The following is a 15,554-nucleotide window of genomic DNA, read 5'->3' as shown; positions in this document are numbered from 1 at the left end:
ACTCGCCGTGTTTGGAAGAGGAGGAATGCTGCCTATGACCCCAAGAACACCATCCCCACCGTCCAACATGAAGGTGGAAACATTATGCTTTGGGGGTGTTTTTCTGCTAAGGGGACAGGACAACTTCACCGCATCAAAGGGACGATGGACGGGGCCATGTAGCGTCAAATCCGGGGTGAGAACCTCCTTCCCTCAGCCAGGGCATTGAAAATGTGTCGTGGATGGGTATTCCAGCATGACAATGACCCAAAACACACGGCCAAGGCAACAAAGGAGTGGCTCAAGAAGAAGCACGTTAAGGTCCTGGAGTGGCCTAGACAGTCTCCAGACCTTAATCCCATAGAAAATCTGTGGAGGGAGCTTAAGGTTCGAGTTGCCAAACATCAGCCTCGAAACCTTAATGACTTGGAGAAGATCTACAAAGAGGAGTGGGACAAAACCCTCCTGAGATGTGTGCAAACCTGGTGGCCAACTACAAGAAACGTCTGACCTCTGTGATTGCCAACAAGGGTTTTGCCACCAAGTATTAAGTCATGTTTTGCAGAGGGGTCAAATTCTTAATTCCTTCATTAAAATGCAAATGAATTTATAACATTTTTGACATGTGTTTATCTGGAGTTTTTTATGTTATTCTGTCTATCACTGTTCAAATAAACCTAGCATTAAAATAATAGACTGATCATTTCTTTGTCAGTGGGCAAACGTACAAAATCAGCAGGGGATCAAATACTTTTTTTCCCTCACTCTACCTTCCAAAATTAACAATCGAATGCAAAAATCCTGAAAGACAAAGGATTGGGTCCTAGGAGGGGAGTTATAAGGCGGCTCAGAACAGAGCTCAAGGCCATTTCGAGAGGGAACTTGATGAGGCTGGACGCTCGACTCGTCGCTCTGCTGATCGCCCTTCTACCGCGAGACAACGCAGCCTGGTGAACACAATTGCTGTGTCGACAGTTAGGCGACTTTGCTTCGTATGGTGAGTGAATATGCGAGTTCGTGGGGACATCTTCAGACGGGTTACAGACATCGATTCACCGTGAATCTCCAAGTAAGTGTCTATTTTCGCGTCTCGATTAAACGCGAGTGACGTTCTTGTTTTGGCAGTTTACAAAATCTAAAAACGCAACGCTTATCATCCTCGCGGACGATAGGGTACTTTTATTTATCGATAACACCCGCTACTGTTACTCCGCTCAGAAGAAGCAGTCACATGGAGCAGATACGCTCTGCGAAGCCCCGAACACACGGGAGCAAGGAGCCATTCAATTGCACTGTGTGTGTGAAGGCATTTTCACGGCAATCAGATCTTCAGAGACACCAGAGAATACACACTGGCGAAAAGCCATTCCAGTGTTCTGTATGTGGAAAGGAATTTTCACTTTCAGCAGACCTTAAACGCCATAAGAGAACACACACGGGCGAGAAGCCATTCCTGTGCCCTGTGTGTGGGAAGGCATTTTCACAGTCATCAACTCTTCAAACTCATCAGAAAACACACACAGGTGAGAAGCCATTACTGTCTTCTGTGTGTGGGAAGGCATTTTCACTGTCTTCACATCTTAAGAGTCACCGGAAAACACACACGGGCGAGAAGCCATTCCTGTGTTCTGTGTGTGGGAAGACATTTTCACTTTCAGCAGACCTTAAACGCCATAAGAGAACACACACGGGCGATAAGCCATTCCTGTGCCCTGTGTGTGGGAAGGCATTTTCACAGTCATCAAATCTGAACAGGCATCAGAAGGTCCACGATGATTGGAAACTGCAATCAAAAGGTGAAATTCAAGGTGCTGCAATGAGGCCTGAAGGAGATTCCACCTTCGATCCCATGCACTTGGATCCCGAGAGATGGCTGGATGTAATGGAGTGGCTCGAGAGTCAAAACGAGAGCTAGGGGTGACTGAGAAATAATGTTGCATGTGGTTTAACCTATTAAGCCGGATTGAGTAATTTTGCTTGTAATGTTGCCCCTTACAGTTTTTGTGAGTTCCGTGACGTGGTGGTTTAATGTTTTCGGATTACTTGCTGAAGTGGTGTGATAAGCACTGGTTGTGAGTGATCAATTGTTGACAATATTGTAGTGGTTAAGTGTTCCTGTTGAGCTAAAGTTGGAATGAGTCTGTTACATCTTTACTCAACATTTTAAACGTGTTTTTTCAATAGTATAGGTTTTTTTTGGGAATAAGCGACTTGAAATAACCGATTTCAGGATGTATCTTGATGAAGCATACGTCTCACGTATTGTTTGGACTTCAAAATAGACGCACAGTGAACAAATATGGTGAACTAATAAGGACACCAATGGGGAAGGACAATTTGGTTTGGTATTCCTGGAAGTGACATGGTTTGCATTATACTGTAGCTATACTCTTTGGTTCTTTAGGTAACGTCACGTAGGTAGACAAAATAATAGATAATAATAGATCCATAATGTGATCTATTATTTTTCTACCTAAGTGACTTTAACGTCATATCACGCTCGCTTACTGAGAGTCGTTGTCCATGTAGGGAGATGGAGCGCAGTGGATCGTATCGTATCCGCTATGTTTTGGAATCCGTGTGATCACCCAGTCATATCGCCTAACTCCAGTCACAGCGACTTACCCAAACTACATCTCCCCAACAAGGCAGCCTTCCCGCTCCTGTGTATTGTGTTTATGGGATAACAGAGGTGTCCACTATCCCCTACGCCTTGATACCAAAACGACTGATTGCCCGCTTAACACCCTAGCCCGTAAACCACTAATGGTGACAGTGTTGTTTGAGAGCAGCTATTAAAGTCGCTGCGGCAAATGAGGTGGTGGCTGGCCGAACCGTGCCTCGCTGTTTGTCTCCGGAGTGATGACGGATACAAACCAGACCAAGCGGAGGCCATGTACCAGATCGGGTTTTGGTTACTGATGTTAGAGTGATTGTGTTGCAAGTGTGGTCACTACGCGTCTGAACGTGCTCAAGCCCCGAAGCTCGGCGGTTGTGGGCAACGCCACGGGACTGCATTCACTTTAATTCGAGGACAATGGAGGGCATGGGGAACGTGTTTTTACAGCGCTAATCCAATTTATTCAAAATAAGCGCGCAATTACACAATGAGATGCACTTACATATTCAGGCATGAAACACAATGGGCACATTACCATTCGGTATGTTAATAGACATACGGATTGTACCTTCCAAAATTAACAATCGAATGCAAATATCCTGAAATACAAAGGATTGGATCCTAGGAGGGGAGTTATAAGGCGGCTCAGAAGCAGAGCTCAAGGCCATTTCGAGAGGGAACTTGATGAGGCTGGACGCTCGACTCGTCGCTCTGCTGATCGCCCTTCTACCGCGAGACAACGCAGCCTGGTGAACACAATTGCTGTGTCGGCAGTTAGGCGACTTTGCTTCGTATGGTGAGTGAATATGCGAGTTCGTGGGGACATCTTCAGACGGGTTACAGACATCGATTCACCGTGAATCTCCAAGTAAGTGTCTATTTTCGCGTCTCGATTAAACGCGAGTGACGTTCTTGTTTTGGCAGTTTACAAAATCTAAAAACGCAACGCTTAACATCCTCGCGGACGATAGGGTACATTTAATTATCGATAACACCCGCTACTGTTACTCCGCTCAGAAGAAGCAGTCACATGGAGCAGATACGCTCTCTGAAGCCCCGAGCACACGGGAGCAAGGAGCCATTCAATTGCACTGTGTGTGTGAAGGCATTTTCACGGCAATCAGATCTTCAGAGACACCAGAGAACACACACGGGCGAGAAGCCGTTCCTGTGTTCTGTGTGTGGGAAGGCATTTGCACGGTCATCAACTCTTCAAACTCACCAGAGAACACACACAGGCGAGAAGCCATTCCCGTGTTCTGTTTGCGGGAAGGCATTTGCAAGGTCATCAACTCTTCAAGCTCATCAGAAAACGCACATGGGTGAGAAGCCATTCCTGTGTTCTGTGTGTGGGAAGGCATTTTCACTCTCGTCAACTCTTCAGATTCACCAGAGAACACACACGGGCGAGAAGCCATTCCTGTGTTCTGTGTGTGGAAAGGCATTTGCACAGTCATCAATACGGAACAGACATCAGAAGGTCCATGATGATAAGAGGCTGAAATCAAAAGGTGAAATTCAAGGTGCTGCAATGAGGCCTGAAGGAGATTCCACCTTCGATCCCATGCAGTTGGATCCCGAGAGATGGCTGGATGTAATGGAGTGGCTCGAGAGTCAAACCGAGAGCTAGGGGTGACTGAGAAATAATGTTGCATGTGGTTTACCTATTAAGCCGGATTTAATAATTTCGTGTGTAAATATGATCATTCACTTTACAGGTTTTTTTGTGAGAGTTTCGTGACGTGTATAGTGGTGGTTTGTCATGTCATCGGATTAATTGCTGAAGTGGTGTGATGACCACTGGCAGTGAGAGGGTTCAATTGCTGACAATATTGTCGTGGTTAAGTGTTCCTGTTGAGCTAAATTTGGAATGAGTCTGTTGTTACATCTTTACTCAACATTTTAAACGTGTTCTTTTTCCCTTTAGCGTAGTTTTATTTGTTGATAATAAAAGACTTTAGATAACCTATTTCAGGATGCACATTGACGACGCGTTATTTGGGTGTATATGTTACACTTCAACACAGATGCACAGTGAACAAATGGGGTTAACTAATTAGGACATCAATGGGAGTGACATGGTTGCATTGTTGTGTAATTGTTTGAACATAAGACGTAATAAACATTTGATAAGAGTTTTAACTTAACTATGATTACAGATGAATAAAAAACACATTACTTTCAACAATTGATCTTCCGTCATTTGTTTTTATCAAAAACGTGTGGAACCGAGTTTCAGGTGGAGTATCTCCGTCACACGAGTCTGCCCATTTCACACTCGTCAACTCTTCAAACACTTTAGAAAACACACAAGGGCGAGAAGTCATTCCTGTGCATTGTGTGCTGTGTGGTGAAATTCATTTTCACTTTCAGAAAATTCCCTGTGCACTGTGTGGAAAGTAATTTGCACAGTCATCAAAACTGAACAGGCATCGGAAGGTCCACATTTACAGGATATGCAGGATTAGAATCGCATTACTGTAGTCGTATGAGAATCAAACTGTCCACTGATGGATGAATGTCATATAAATTTAATAGAATGTATATTTGTTCAGTAAAAAGCGTATAAAGAGGTAAACAATCACACATTATAGCACATATGTACATTACACGTGAATTGAAAAATATGTCAAAAACATGTGTTCATTTAAAAACTGATAATTTCGTGGACCATGTGGGGAGATGGAGCGCAGTGGATCGGATCGTCTCCGCTGCTGTCGACGGGGCCAAGCAGCGAGTGTTGAACTCCATTGTTTCAGAATCCGTGATATCACCCGGTCACAGCGCCTAACTCCAGTCACAGCGCCGAACCCAAACTACATCTCCCCAACAAGGCAGCCTTCCCTCTGCTGTGTATTTTAGCAATATATTTAAGAACGCTATTGAAGATAACAATTCGTCTTGAAAAAGGCAGGTGACTTGTTCTACCAACATGATTACAATTTCTTTCATTAAGGAGTGAGTTCATTCATGAGTAGTATTCAATAAGCCCCGATGGCACTCACCTACACACAGTTATGTTGAAACAAAGTAAACATTAGTCGCTCAAGGCTCAGCTCATTCATGGTCATCGCAATTATTTCCAAATCCGTGTGGGGTCCCGCGAGAACAGGACACGGCCACAAACTCTCACATTGTAAACTCTCACACTGTAAACTCAAACATTATTAACTCTAACAATATAACCTTTAAACTGTGTGCTATATACATTGTAACGCCATAACAATTACACTATATTCTTAGTTTTTTCGGTAAAGTCACGTTGAAGAGAAACAACAAAATATATATAAAACAATAAAAATATATATATATATATATTTTATAAATATTTTGTTGTTTCTCTTCAACGTGACTTTACCGAAAAAACTAAGAATATGAATTACTGCAGTCACGAAAGCTTTAAATCAAAACAATTACACTGTAAACAAGTGTAATAGTAAAATCTATTGTTGTGAACTCTATGAGCTATACATTATAACGCTATAAAATAACATTGTAAACTCGTGTTCTAGATTAGAACACACCGTACATTGAAGTGTGATATTCGAATTCCATTCGAATTATTAGAATTAGTTCCGCCCATGGCAGGGTCCGGATTGTCCGGTAGAAGTCATAGAGGTGAGACGGCCTCAGTGAGTACGAATGTAGTTGGGGCGTCGGCGTTGGTTCGTCCACCGGTCCAGCCTCAAAACTGATGTCCGTCCCCACCCAGACAGCTCATCCCCATGGATTGTACAGCCCAAGTCTGGTGTGTCCGACGTGATGGGGCGCTCGGCAATGGTAAACCGTACGCCAAAGGAAATGTGTTGAGTCGCCCACAGTTTACGAGCCCCAGAGGCTCGGCGTGCCTCAAGGATCCGCCACGTGAGAGGGAGCGGTGCCTGGAGCCCGCTCATATTCTTCACAAGAAGCCAGGGACCTGCCTAACCCTTCAAGGCTGTGGTGCGAACCCTTGACGCCCGGAAAGGCACAAGATTCCATCATGGGCGAGAGACCGGCGGCGAGAAGCCGGTCAAAATGTGCAAGGTTGCGCTGGTAGGATCCACACCCAGCACACGGACAATAGAAGGGTCCCCTTGGACAACGTGGAAGCGTATTAGGATTTGTGTGTGGTTGTTGTTTTGTTGGTTTATTGTTGTTGTTGTTGTCGGGTGAGTAGGGTCACACGGCTTAGCCCTTACAGATGACCGTTAAGATTGTGATTGTAGCGGCGTGGGATAAAATGTTGCTGCAGCTGCTGCCCTGACGCACGTGGCTTCTAAAAATTGTTGTCAGCCGAGACGGCTCATTTTGTTTTAAGATGGTTGTTGTGAAGACAGTGCCTCAACGAAGGGACAAGCGGTGACAACAGGAGAGAGAGAGATCAAGAAGAGAAGGCTGGACCAAGGGTGGAGGGGAGGTTGACGCCGAGAGAGAGTTGAAGGAACGAGGTTCAGGGCTGTGTTAGTGGGGATTCGGGTCACGGCTGGTTGCCGTTAAGGCGTCGACGTTGCTGTATCGTGACGCCGGGGTCCTAAGCCGCGTTAAAGGCTAAATAAAAGAACCCTCTACAGTCCGGAGTCATTACAATTGCAACTATTGATAATCTCACGGATTTGCGTTTATTTAAACAAATATACACGGATATTGTATAGTGCTATTCGATGTCATTCAGATCGAACATTCATCTAGCTGATGATGATTGCTTGTGTTGCAGTCGAAACGTCGTGAGAATTTTATTGTTTTATATTTTTATTATTTTATTCTTTCCCTTCTACGTGGTGACTTTACCGAAATAACCAAGAATATGAATCCCTGCAGTCACGAAAGCTTTAGATCAAAATTCATCCAGCTGTCAAAGTCCTGATTCTAATATGACCATAGTGCGATTCTAATAGTTTCAATGGGATTCTAATCATTGCAAATCCAAAGTCGCATTAGTGACTCCCGATTCGCATTTACAAATATCAAACATTCGAGCAAAGTGTTATTCTAATAATTAATGCATTTCTAACTCTCACCCCAGTTCGCGATTTTAAAACGACCACAGTGAGATTCAAATACTTCTAATGACATTTTAATACCGTACCTCCATTTGTGTTGAATACATTATTAAACAAGGTTATAGTCGATAATGTGTTATCGTTTAGACTGTTACAGTTTACATGTTACAGAGTACAGTTTATCCACGGCATACTTTGGGATTAGCGACTGGTACGTTGAGAAACGATTAACAACGGGGACCATTCCCTCAAGGAACATATCTTAATGGGGTAGACAGCCAATATGCAGCCGGTTAAGGGAAGATTTCTGTGACGGAGATCCTCCACCTGAAATTTTCACACGTTTTTGCTTTAAACATTGTAAAATAAATAACGGACACAAAATTGTTAAAAATATGTTTTTATTAATCTGCAAAAATATTCACTTAAAACTCGTATCAAATGTGTGTTACGTCCTATTTTCAAACAGTTACAGTTGAATGTAAACCATGTCAATTCCAGGAACACCAAAGCGTCAGCGTTTCATCCTCTATTGATTTCCTGATTAGTTCACCACATTTGTTCACTGTGCGTCTGTGGTGAAGTCCAAGCTAAAAATCCAACAAACGCGTCATCAAAGTACATCCTGACATCGGGTATCTACAGTCGCTTATTACCAACCAAAAAAAACTATGTAAAAGAAAAAAATGTTTAAAATGTTGAGTAAAGATGTAATTAGACTCAATTCAACTTTAGCTCAACAGGAACACTTAACTACGACAATAGTCAGGAATTCAACACTCTCACAACCAGTGCTTATCACACCACTTCAACAAACCACCACCTGAAAGTAACGAAACTCTCAAACACATTGTAAACTAGTGTCAAAGTCACAGAATCAATTGTAACGTATTACTTGGTCTAAAATAAACACACAAACGTACTCAATCCGAATTAATAGGTATAACAACATGCAACTTTATTTTTCAGTCATCTCTAGCTCTCGGTTTGACTCTCGAGCCACTCCATCACATCCAGCCATCTCTCGGGATCCAACTGCATGGGATCGAAGGTGGAATCTCCTTCAGGCCTCATTGCAGCACCTTGAATTTCACCTTTTGATTTCAGTTTCCTATCATCGTGGACCTTCTGATGCCTGTTCAGTTTTGATGACTGTCCAAATGCCTTCCCACACACAGAGCACAGGAATGGCTTCTCGCCCGTGTGTGTATTCTTGTGACTCTTAAGATGTGATGACCTTGAAAATGCCTTCCCACACACAGAACACAGGAATGGCTTCTCACCCGTGTGTGTTTTCTGATGAATTTGAAGAGTTGATGACCTTGCAAATGCCTTCCCACACACAGAACAAAGGAACAGCTTCTCGCCCGTGTGTATTCTCTGGTGTCTCTTAAGACTTGATGGCCGTGAAAATGCCTTCTCACACACAGGGCAATTGAATGGCTCCTTGCCCACAACAGCCGCAACACAATCACTCTAACATCAATAACCAAAATCCAATGTTGTACATGGTCTCCGCTTAATTTGGTTTGTATCCATCATCACTCCGGAGACAAACAGAGAGGCGTGGTTCGGCCAGCCACCACCTCATTTGGCGAATCTGCTTTAATAGCTGCTCTCAAACAACACTGTCACAAATAGTGGTTTACGGGCTAGGGTGTTAAGCGGACAATCCCTCGTTTTGATCAAGGCATAGGGGATAATAGACACCTCTGTTATCCCATAAACAGAATACACAGCAGCGGGAAGGCTGCCTTGGTGAGGAGATGTAGTTTGGGTAAGGCGCTGTGACTGGAGTTAGGCGATGTGACTGGGTGATCACACGGATTCCGAATCATAGCAGAGACGATACGATCCACTGCGCTCCATTTCCCAACATGGACAACGACATTCTCAGTAAATCATGTGTAGTGTACAGTAAGGGAAAATGTATTTGATCCCTGCTGATTTTGTACGTTTGCCCAATGACAAAGAAATGATCAGTCTATAATTGTAATGGTAGGTTTATTTGAATAGTGAGAGACAGAATAAAGATTTCTGGCTCCCAGGTGTCTTTTATACAAGTAAGGAGCTGAGATTAGGAGCACACTCTTAAAGTTAGTGCTCCTAATCTTAGCTTGTTACCTGTATAAAAGACACCTGTCCACAGAAGCAAGCAATTAATCAGATTCTAAAGTCTCCACGATGGCCAAGACCAAAGAGCTCTCCAAGGATGTCAGGGACAAGATTGTAGACCTACACAAGTCTGGAATGGGCTACAAGACCATTGCCAAGCACCTTGGTGAGAAGGTGACAACAGTTGGTGCGATTATTCGCAAATGGAAAAAACACAAAAGAACAGTCAATCTCCCTCGGCCTGGGGCTCCATGCAAGATCTCACCTCGTAGAGTTCGCTATTAACGTTGTCAAATAAATAACGGACAAGCAGTTGTGGAAAATAATGTTTTATTTATCTGCAAGAATATTCGCACTACTACAGCTCGTATCGAAAGTTGATTAAGTCTTATGTTCAAACAGTTACAGTACAATCTTGATTTGAAGCTTTCGTGACTGCAGGAATCCGCTCTTTGGTTCTTTCGTTAAAGTCACGTAGGTAGAAAAATAATAGATCACATTATGGATATATTATTATCTATTATTTTGTCTACCTACGTGACGTTACCTAAAGAACCAAAGAGTATAGCTACAGTATAATGAAAACCATGTCACTTCCAGGAATACCAAACCAAATTATCCTTCCCCATTGATGTCCTTATTAGTTCACCATATTTGCTCACTGTGCGTCTATTTTGAAGTCCAAACGATACGTGAGACGAATGCTTCATCAAGGTACATCCTGAAATCGGTTATTTCAATTCGCTTATTGACAAAGAAAAAACCTATACTATTGAAAAACACGTTTAAAATGTTGAGTAAAGATGTAACAGACTCATTCCAACTTTAGCTCAACAGGAACACTTAACCACTACAATATTGTCAGCAATTGAACACTCACAACCAGTGCTTATCACACCACTTCAGCAAGTAATCCGAAAACATTAAACCACCACGTCACGAAACTCACAAAAACTGTTAGGGGCAACATTACAAGCAAAATTACTCAATCCGGCTTAATAGGTTAAACCACATGCAACATTATTTCTCAGTCACCGCTAGCTCTCGGTTTGACTCTCGAGCCACTCCATTACATCCAGCCATCTCTCGGGATCCAACTGCATGGGATCGAAGGTGGAATCTCCTTCTGGACTCATTGCAGCACCTTGAATTTCACCTTTTGATTTCAGTTTCCAATCATCGTGGACCTTCTGATGCCTGTTCAGATTTGACTGTGTAAATGCCTTCCCACACACAGAACACAGGAATGGCTTATCGCCCGTGTGTGTTCTCTCATGGCGTTTTAGGTCTGAAGAAAGTAAAAATGTCTTCCCACACACAGAACACAGGAATGGCTTCTCACCTGTGTGTGTTTTCTGATGAGTTTGAAGATTTGATGACTGTGAAAATGCATTCCCACACACAGGGCACAGGAATGGCTTCTCGCCCGTGTGTGTTCTCTTATGGCGTTTAAGGTCTGCTGAAAGTGAAAATTCCTTTCCACATACAGAACACTGGAATTGCTTCTCACCAGTGTGTATTATCTGTTGTCTCTGAAGATGTGATGGCCGTGAAAATGCCTTCACACACACAGTGCAATTGAATGGCTCCTTGCTCCCGTGTGCTCGGGGCTTCGGAGAGCGAATCTGCTCCATGTGACTGCTTCTTCTGAGCGGAGTAACAGTAGCGGGTGTTATCGATAATTAAAAGTATCCTATCGTCCGCGAGGATGTTAAGCGTTGCGTTTTGGGATTTCTTTAACTGCCAAAACAAGAATGTCACTCGCGTTTAACCGAGACGCGAAAATAGACACTTACTTGGAGATTCACGGTGAATCGATGTCTGTAACCCGTCTGAAGATGTCCCCACGAACTCGCATATTCACTCACCATACGAAGCAAAGTCGCCTAACTGCCGACACAGCAATTGTGTTCACCAGGCTGCGTTGTCTCGCGGTAGAAGGGCGATCAGCAGAGCGACGAGTCGAGCGTCCAGCCTCATCAAGTTCCCTCTCGAAATGGCCTTGAGCTCTGTTCTGAGCCGCCTTATAACTCCCCTCCTAGGATCTAATCCTTTGTCTTTCAGGAAATTTGCATTCGATTGTTAATTTCGCAAGGTACAATCCGTCTGTCTATTAACATACCGAATGGTAATGTGCCCATTGTGTTTCATGCCTGAATATGTAAGTGCATCTCAGTGTGTAATATCGCGCTTATTTTGAATAAATGGGATTAGCGCTGTAAAAACACGTTCCCCATGCCCTCCATTGTCCTCGAATTAAAGTGAATGCAGTCCCGTGGCGTTGCCCACAACCGCCGAGCTTCGGGGCTTGAGCACGTTCAGACGCGTAGTGACCACACTTGCAACACAATCTCTCTAACATCAGTAACCAAAACCCGATCTGGTACATGGCCTCCGCTTGGTCTGGTTTGTATCCGTCATCACTCCGGAGACAAACAGCGAGGCACGGTTGGGCCAGCCACTACCTCATTTGCCGCAGCGACTTTAATAGCTGCTCTCAAACAACACTGTCACCAATAGTGGTTTACGGACTAGGGTGTTAAGCGGGCAATCAGTCGTTTTGGTCAAGGCGTATGGGATAATAGACACCTCTGTTATCCCATAAACACAATACACAGCAGCGGGAAGGCTGCCTTGTTGGGGAGATGTAGTTTGTGTAAGGCGCTGTGACTGGAGTTAGGCGATGTGACTGGGTGATCACACGGATTCCGAAACATAGCGGAGACGATACGATCCACTGTGCTCCATTTCCCAACATGGACAACGACATTCTCAGTAAATCATGTGTATTGTACAGTAAGGGAAAATGTATTTGATCCCTGCTGATTTTGTACGTTTGCCCAATGACAAAGAAATGATCAGTCTATAATTGTAATGGTAGGTTTATTTGAACAGTGAGAGACAGAATAAAGATTTCTGGCTCCCAGGTGTCTTTTATACAAGTAAGTTGCTGAGATTAGGAGCACACTCTTAAAGTTAGTGCTCCTAATCTCAGCTTGTTACCTGTATAAAAGACACTTGTCTACAGAAGCAATCAATCAGATTCCAAAGTCTCCACCATGGCCAAGACCAAGGAGCTCTCCAAGGATGTCAGGGACAAGATTGTAGACCTACACAAGTCTGGAATGGGCTACAAGATCATTGCCAAGCACCTTGGTGAGAAGGTGACAACAGTTGGTACGATTATTCGCAAATGGAAGAAACACAAAAGAACTGTCAATCTCCCTCGGCCTGGGGCTCCATGCAAGATCTCACCTCGTGGAGTTGCAATGATTATGACAACGGTGAGGAATCAGCCCAGAACTACACGGGAGGATCTTGTCAATAATCTCAATGCAGTTGGGACCATAGTCACCAATAAAACAATTGGTAATACACTACGCCGTGAAGGACTGAAATCCTGCAGCGCCCACAAGGTCCCCCTGCTCAAGAAAGCACATATACATGCCCGTCTGAAGTTTGCCAATGAACATCTGAATGATTCAGAGGACAACTGGGTGAAAGTGTTGTGATCAGATGAGACTAAAATGGAGCTCGTTGGATTCAACTCAACTCGCCGTGTTTGGAAGAGGAGGAATGCTGCCTATGACCCCAAGAACACCATCCCCACCGTCCAACATGAAGGTGGAAACATTATGCTTTGGGGGTGTTTTTCTGCTAAGGGGACAGGACAACTTCACCGCATCAAAGGGACGATGGACGGGGCCATGTAGCGTCAAATCCGGGGTGAGAACCTCCTTCCCTCAGCCAGGGCATTGAAAATGTGTCGTGGATGGGTATTCCAGCATGACAATGACCCAAAACACACGGCCAAGGCAACAAAGGAGTGGCTCAAGAAGAAGCACGTTAAGGTCCTGGAGTGGCCTAGACAGTCTCCAGACCTTAATCCCATAGAAAATCTGTGGAGGGAGCTTAAGGTTCGAGTTGCCAAACATCAGCCTCGAAACCTTAATGACTTGGAGAAGATCTACAAAGAGGAGTGGGACAAAACCCTCCTGAGATGTGTGCAAACCTGGTGGCCAACTACAAGAAACGTCTGACCTCTGTGATTGCCAACAAGGGTTTTGCCACCAAGTATTAAGTCATGTTTTGCAGAGGGGTCAAATTCTTAATTCCTTCATTAAAATGCAAATGAATTTATAACATTTTTGACATGTGTTTATCTGGAGTTTTTTATGTTATTCTGTCTATCACTGTTCAAATAAACCTAGCATTAAAATAATAGACTGATCATTTCTTTGTCAGTGGGCAAACGTACAAAATCAGCAGGGGATCAAATACTTTTTTTCCCTCACTCTACCTTCCAAAATTAACAATCGAATGCAAAAATCCTGAAAGACAAAGGATTGGGTCCTAGGAGGGGAGTTATAAGGCGGCTCAGAACAGAGCTCAAGGCCATTTCGAGAGGGAACTTGATGAGGCTGGACGCTCGACTCGTCGCTCTGCTGATCGCCCTTCTACCGCGAGACAACGCAGCCTGGTGAACACAATTGCTGTGTCGACAGTTAGGCGACTTTGCTTCGTATGGTGAGTGAATATGCGAGTTCGTGGGGACATCTTCAGACGGGTTACAGACATCGATTCACCGTGAATCTCCAAGTAAGTGTCTATTTTCGCGTCTCGATTAAACGCGAGTGACGTTCTTGTTTTGGCAGTTTACAAAATCTAAAAACGCAACGCTTATCATCCTCGCGGACGATAGGGTACTTTTATTTATCGATAACACCCGCTACTGTTACTCCGCTCAGAAGAAGCAGTCACATGGAGCAGATACGCTCTGCGAAGCCCCGAACACACGGGAGCAAGGAGCCATTCAATTGCACTGTGTGTGTGAAGGCATTTTCACGGCAATCAGATCTTCAGAGACACCAGAGAATACACACTGGCGAAAAGCCATTCCAGTGTTCTGTATGTGGAAAGGAATTTTCACTTTCAGCAGACCTTAAACGCCATAAGAGAACACACACGGGCGAGAAGCCATTCCTGTGCCCTGTGTGTGGGAAGGCATTTTCACAGTCATCAACTCTTCAAACTCATCAGAAAACACACACAGGTGAGAAGCCATTACTGTCTTCTGTGTGTGGGAAGGCATTTTCACTGTCTTCACATCTTAAGAGTCACCGGAAAACACACACGGGCGAGAAGCCATTCCTGTGTTCTGTGTGTGGGAAGACATTTTCACTTTCAGCAGACCTTAAACGCCATAAGAGAACACACACGGGCGATAAGCCATTCCTGTGCCCTGTGTGTGGGAAGGCATTTTCACAGTCATCAAATCTGAACAGGCATCAGAAGGTCCACGATGATTGGAAACTGCAATCAAAAGGTGAAATTCAAGGTGCTGCAATGAGGCCTGAAGGAGATTCCACCTTCGATCCCATGCACTTGGATCCCGAGAGATGGCTGGATGTAATGGAGTGGCTCGAGAGTCAAAACGAGAGCTAGGGGTGACTGAGAAATAATGTTGCATGTGGTTTAACCTATTAAGCCGGATTGAGTAATTTTGCTTGTAATGTTGCCCCTTACAGTTTTTGTGAGTTCCGTGACGTGGTGGTTTAATGTTTTCGGATTACTTGCTGAAGTGGTGTGATAAGCACTGGTTGTGAGTGATCAATTGTTGACAATATTGTAGTGGTTAAGTGTTCCTGTTGAGCTAAAGTTGGAATGAGTCTGTTACATCTTTACTCAACATTTTAAACGTGTTTTTTCAATAGTATAGGTTTTTTTTGGGAATAAGCGACTTGAAATAACCGATTTCAGGATGTATCTTGATGAAGCATACGTCTCACGTATTGTTTGGACTTCAAAATAGACGCACAGTGAACAAATATGGTGAACTAATAAGGACACCAATGGGG

General features: G+C 43.9%; 3 protein-coding genes across 3 annotated transcripts in view; all 3 read left to right on the top strand.

The window, feature by feature from the left end:
• Positions 1 to 15,554, top strand: part of LOC142907387 (uncharacterized) — a 141,429-nt gene that overhangs the window by 113,037 nt on the left and 12,838 nt on the right. The window contains exons 12-13 of the mRNA XM_076056868.1: positions 3,617 to 4,212; positions 11,151 to 11,208. Of these exons, the coding sequence (XP_075912983.1) occupies positions 3,617 to 4,212; positions 11,151 to 11,208 (654 nt within the window). The remainder of the gene's footprint in view (positions 1 to 3,616; positions 4,213 to 11,150; positions 11,209 to 15,554) is intronic.
• LOC142907349 (uncharacterized) lies at positions 446 to 1,984 on the top strand. Its single transcript, XM_076056767.1, has one exon. The coding sequence runs from the start codon at positions 1,211 to 1,213 to the stop codon at positions 1,892 to 1,894; it is 684 nt and encodes a 227-aa protein (XP_075912882.1). The 5' UTR covers positions 446 to 1,210; the 3' UTR covers positions 1,895 to 1,984.
• Positions 13,693 to 15,221, top strand: LOC142907350 (uncharacterized). The gene has a single exon (XM_076056768.1). The coding sequence runs from the start codon at positions 14,458 to 14,460 to the stop codon at positions 15,139 to 15,141; it is 684 nt and encodes a 227-aa protein (XP_075912883.1). The 5' UTR covers positions 13,693 to 14,457; the 3' UTR covers positions 15,142 to 15,221.

Source organism: Petromyzon marinus, chromosome 78, assembly GCF_048934315.1.
Source record: "Petromyzon marinus isolate PM22_M1 ecotype Great Lakes invasive population chromosome 78, UKy_Petmar_22M1.pri1.0, whole genome shotgun sequence".
Classification (NCBI taxonomy): domain Eukaryota; kingdom Metazoa; phylum Chordata; class Hyperoartia; order Petromyzontiformes; family Petromyzontidae; genus Petromyzon; species Petromyzon marinus.
The sequence above is the reverse complement of the archived record's forward strand: the minus strand, read 5'-3'. Positions and strand labels throughout refer to the sequence as shown.

What these genes read in the sequence shown, in the direction of transcription:
- LOC142907349 (XM_076056767.1), top strand. Translation starts at nt 1,211, where the DNA reads ATGGAGCAGATACGCTCTGCGAAGCCCCGAACACACGGGAGCAAGGAG.
- LOC142907350 (XM_076056768.1), top strand. Translation starts at nt 14,458, where the DNA reads ATGGAGCAGATACGCTCTGCGAAGCCCCGAACACACGGGAGCAAGGAG.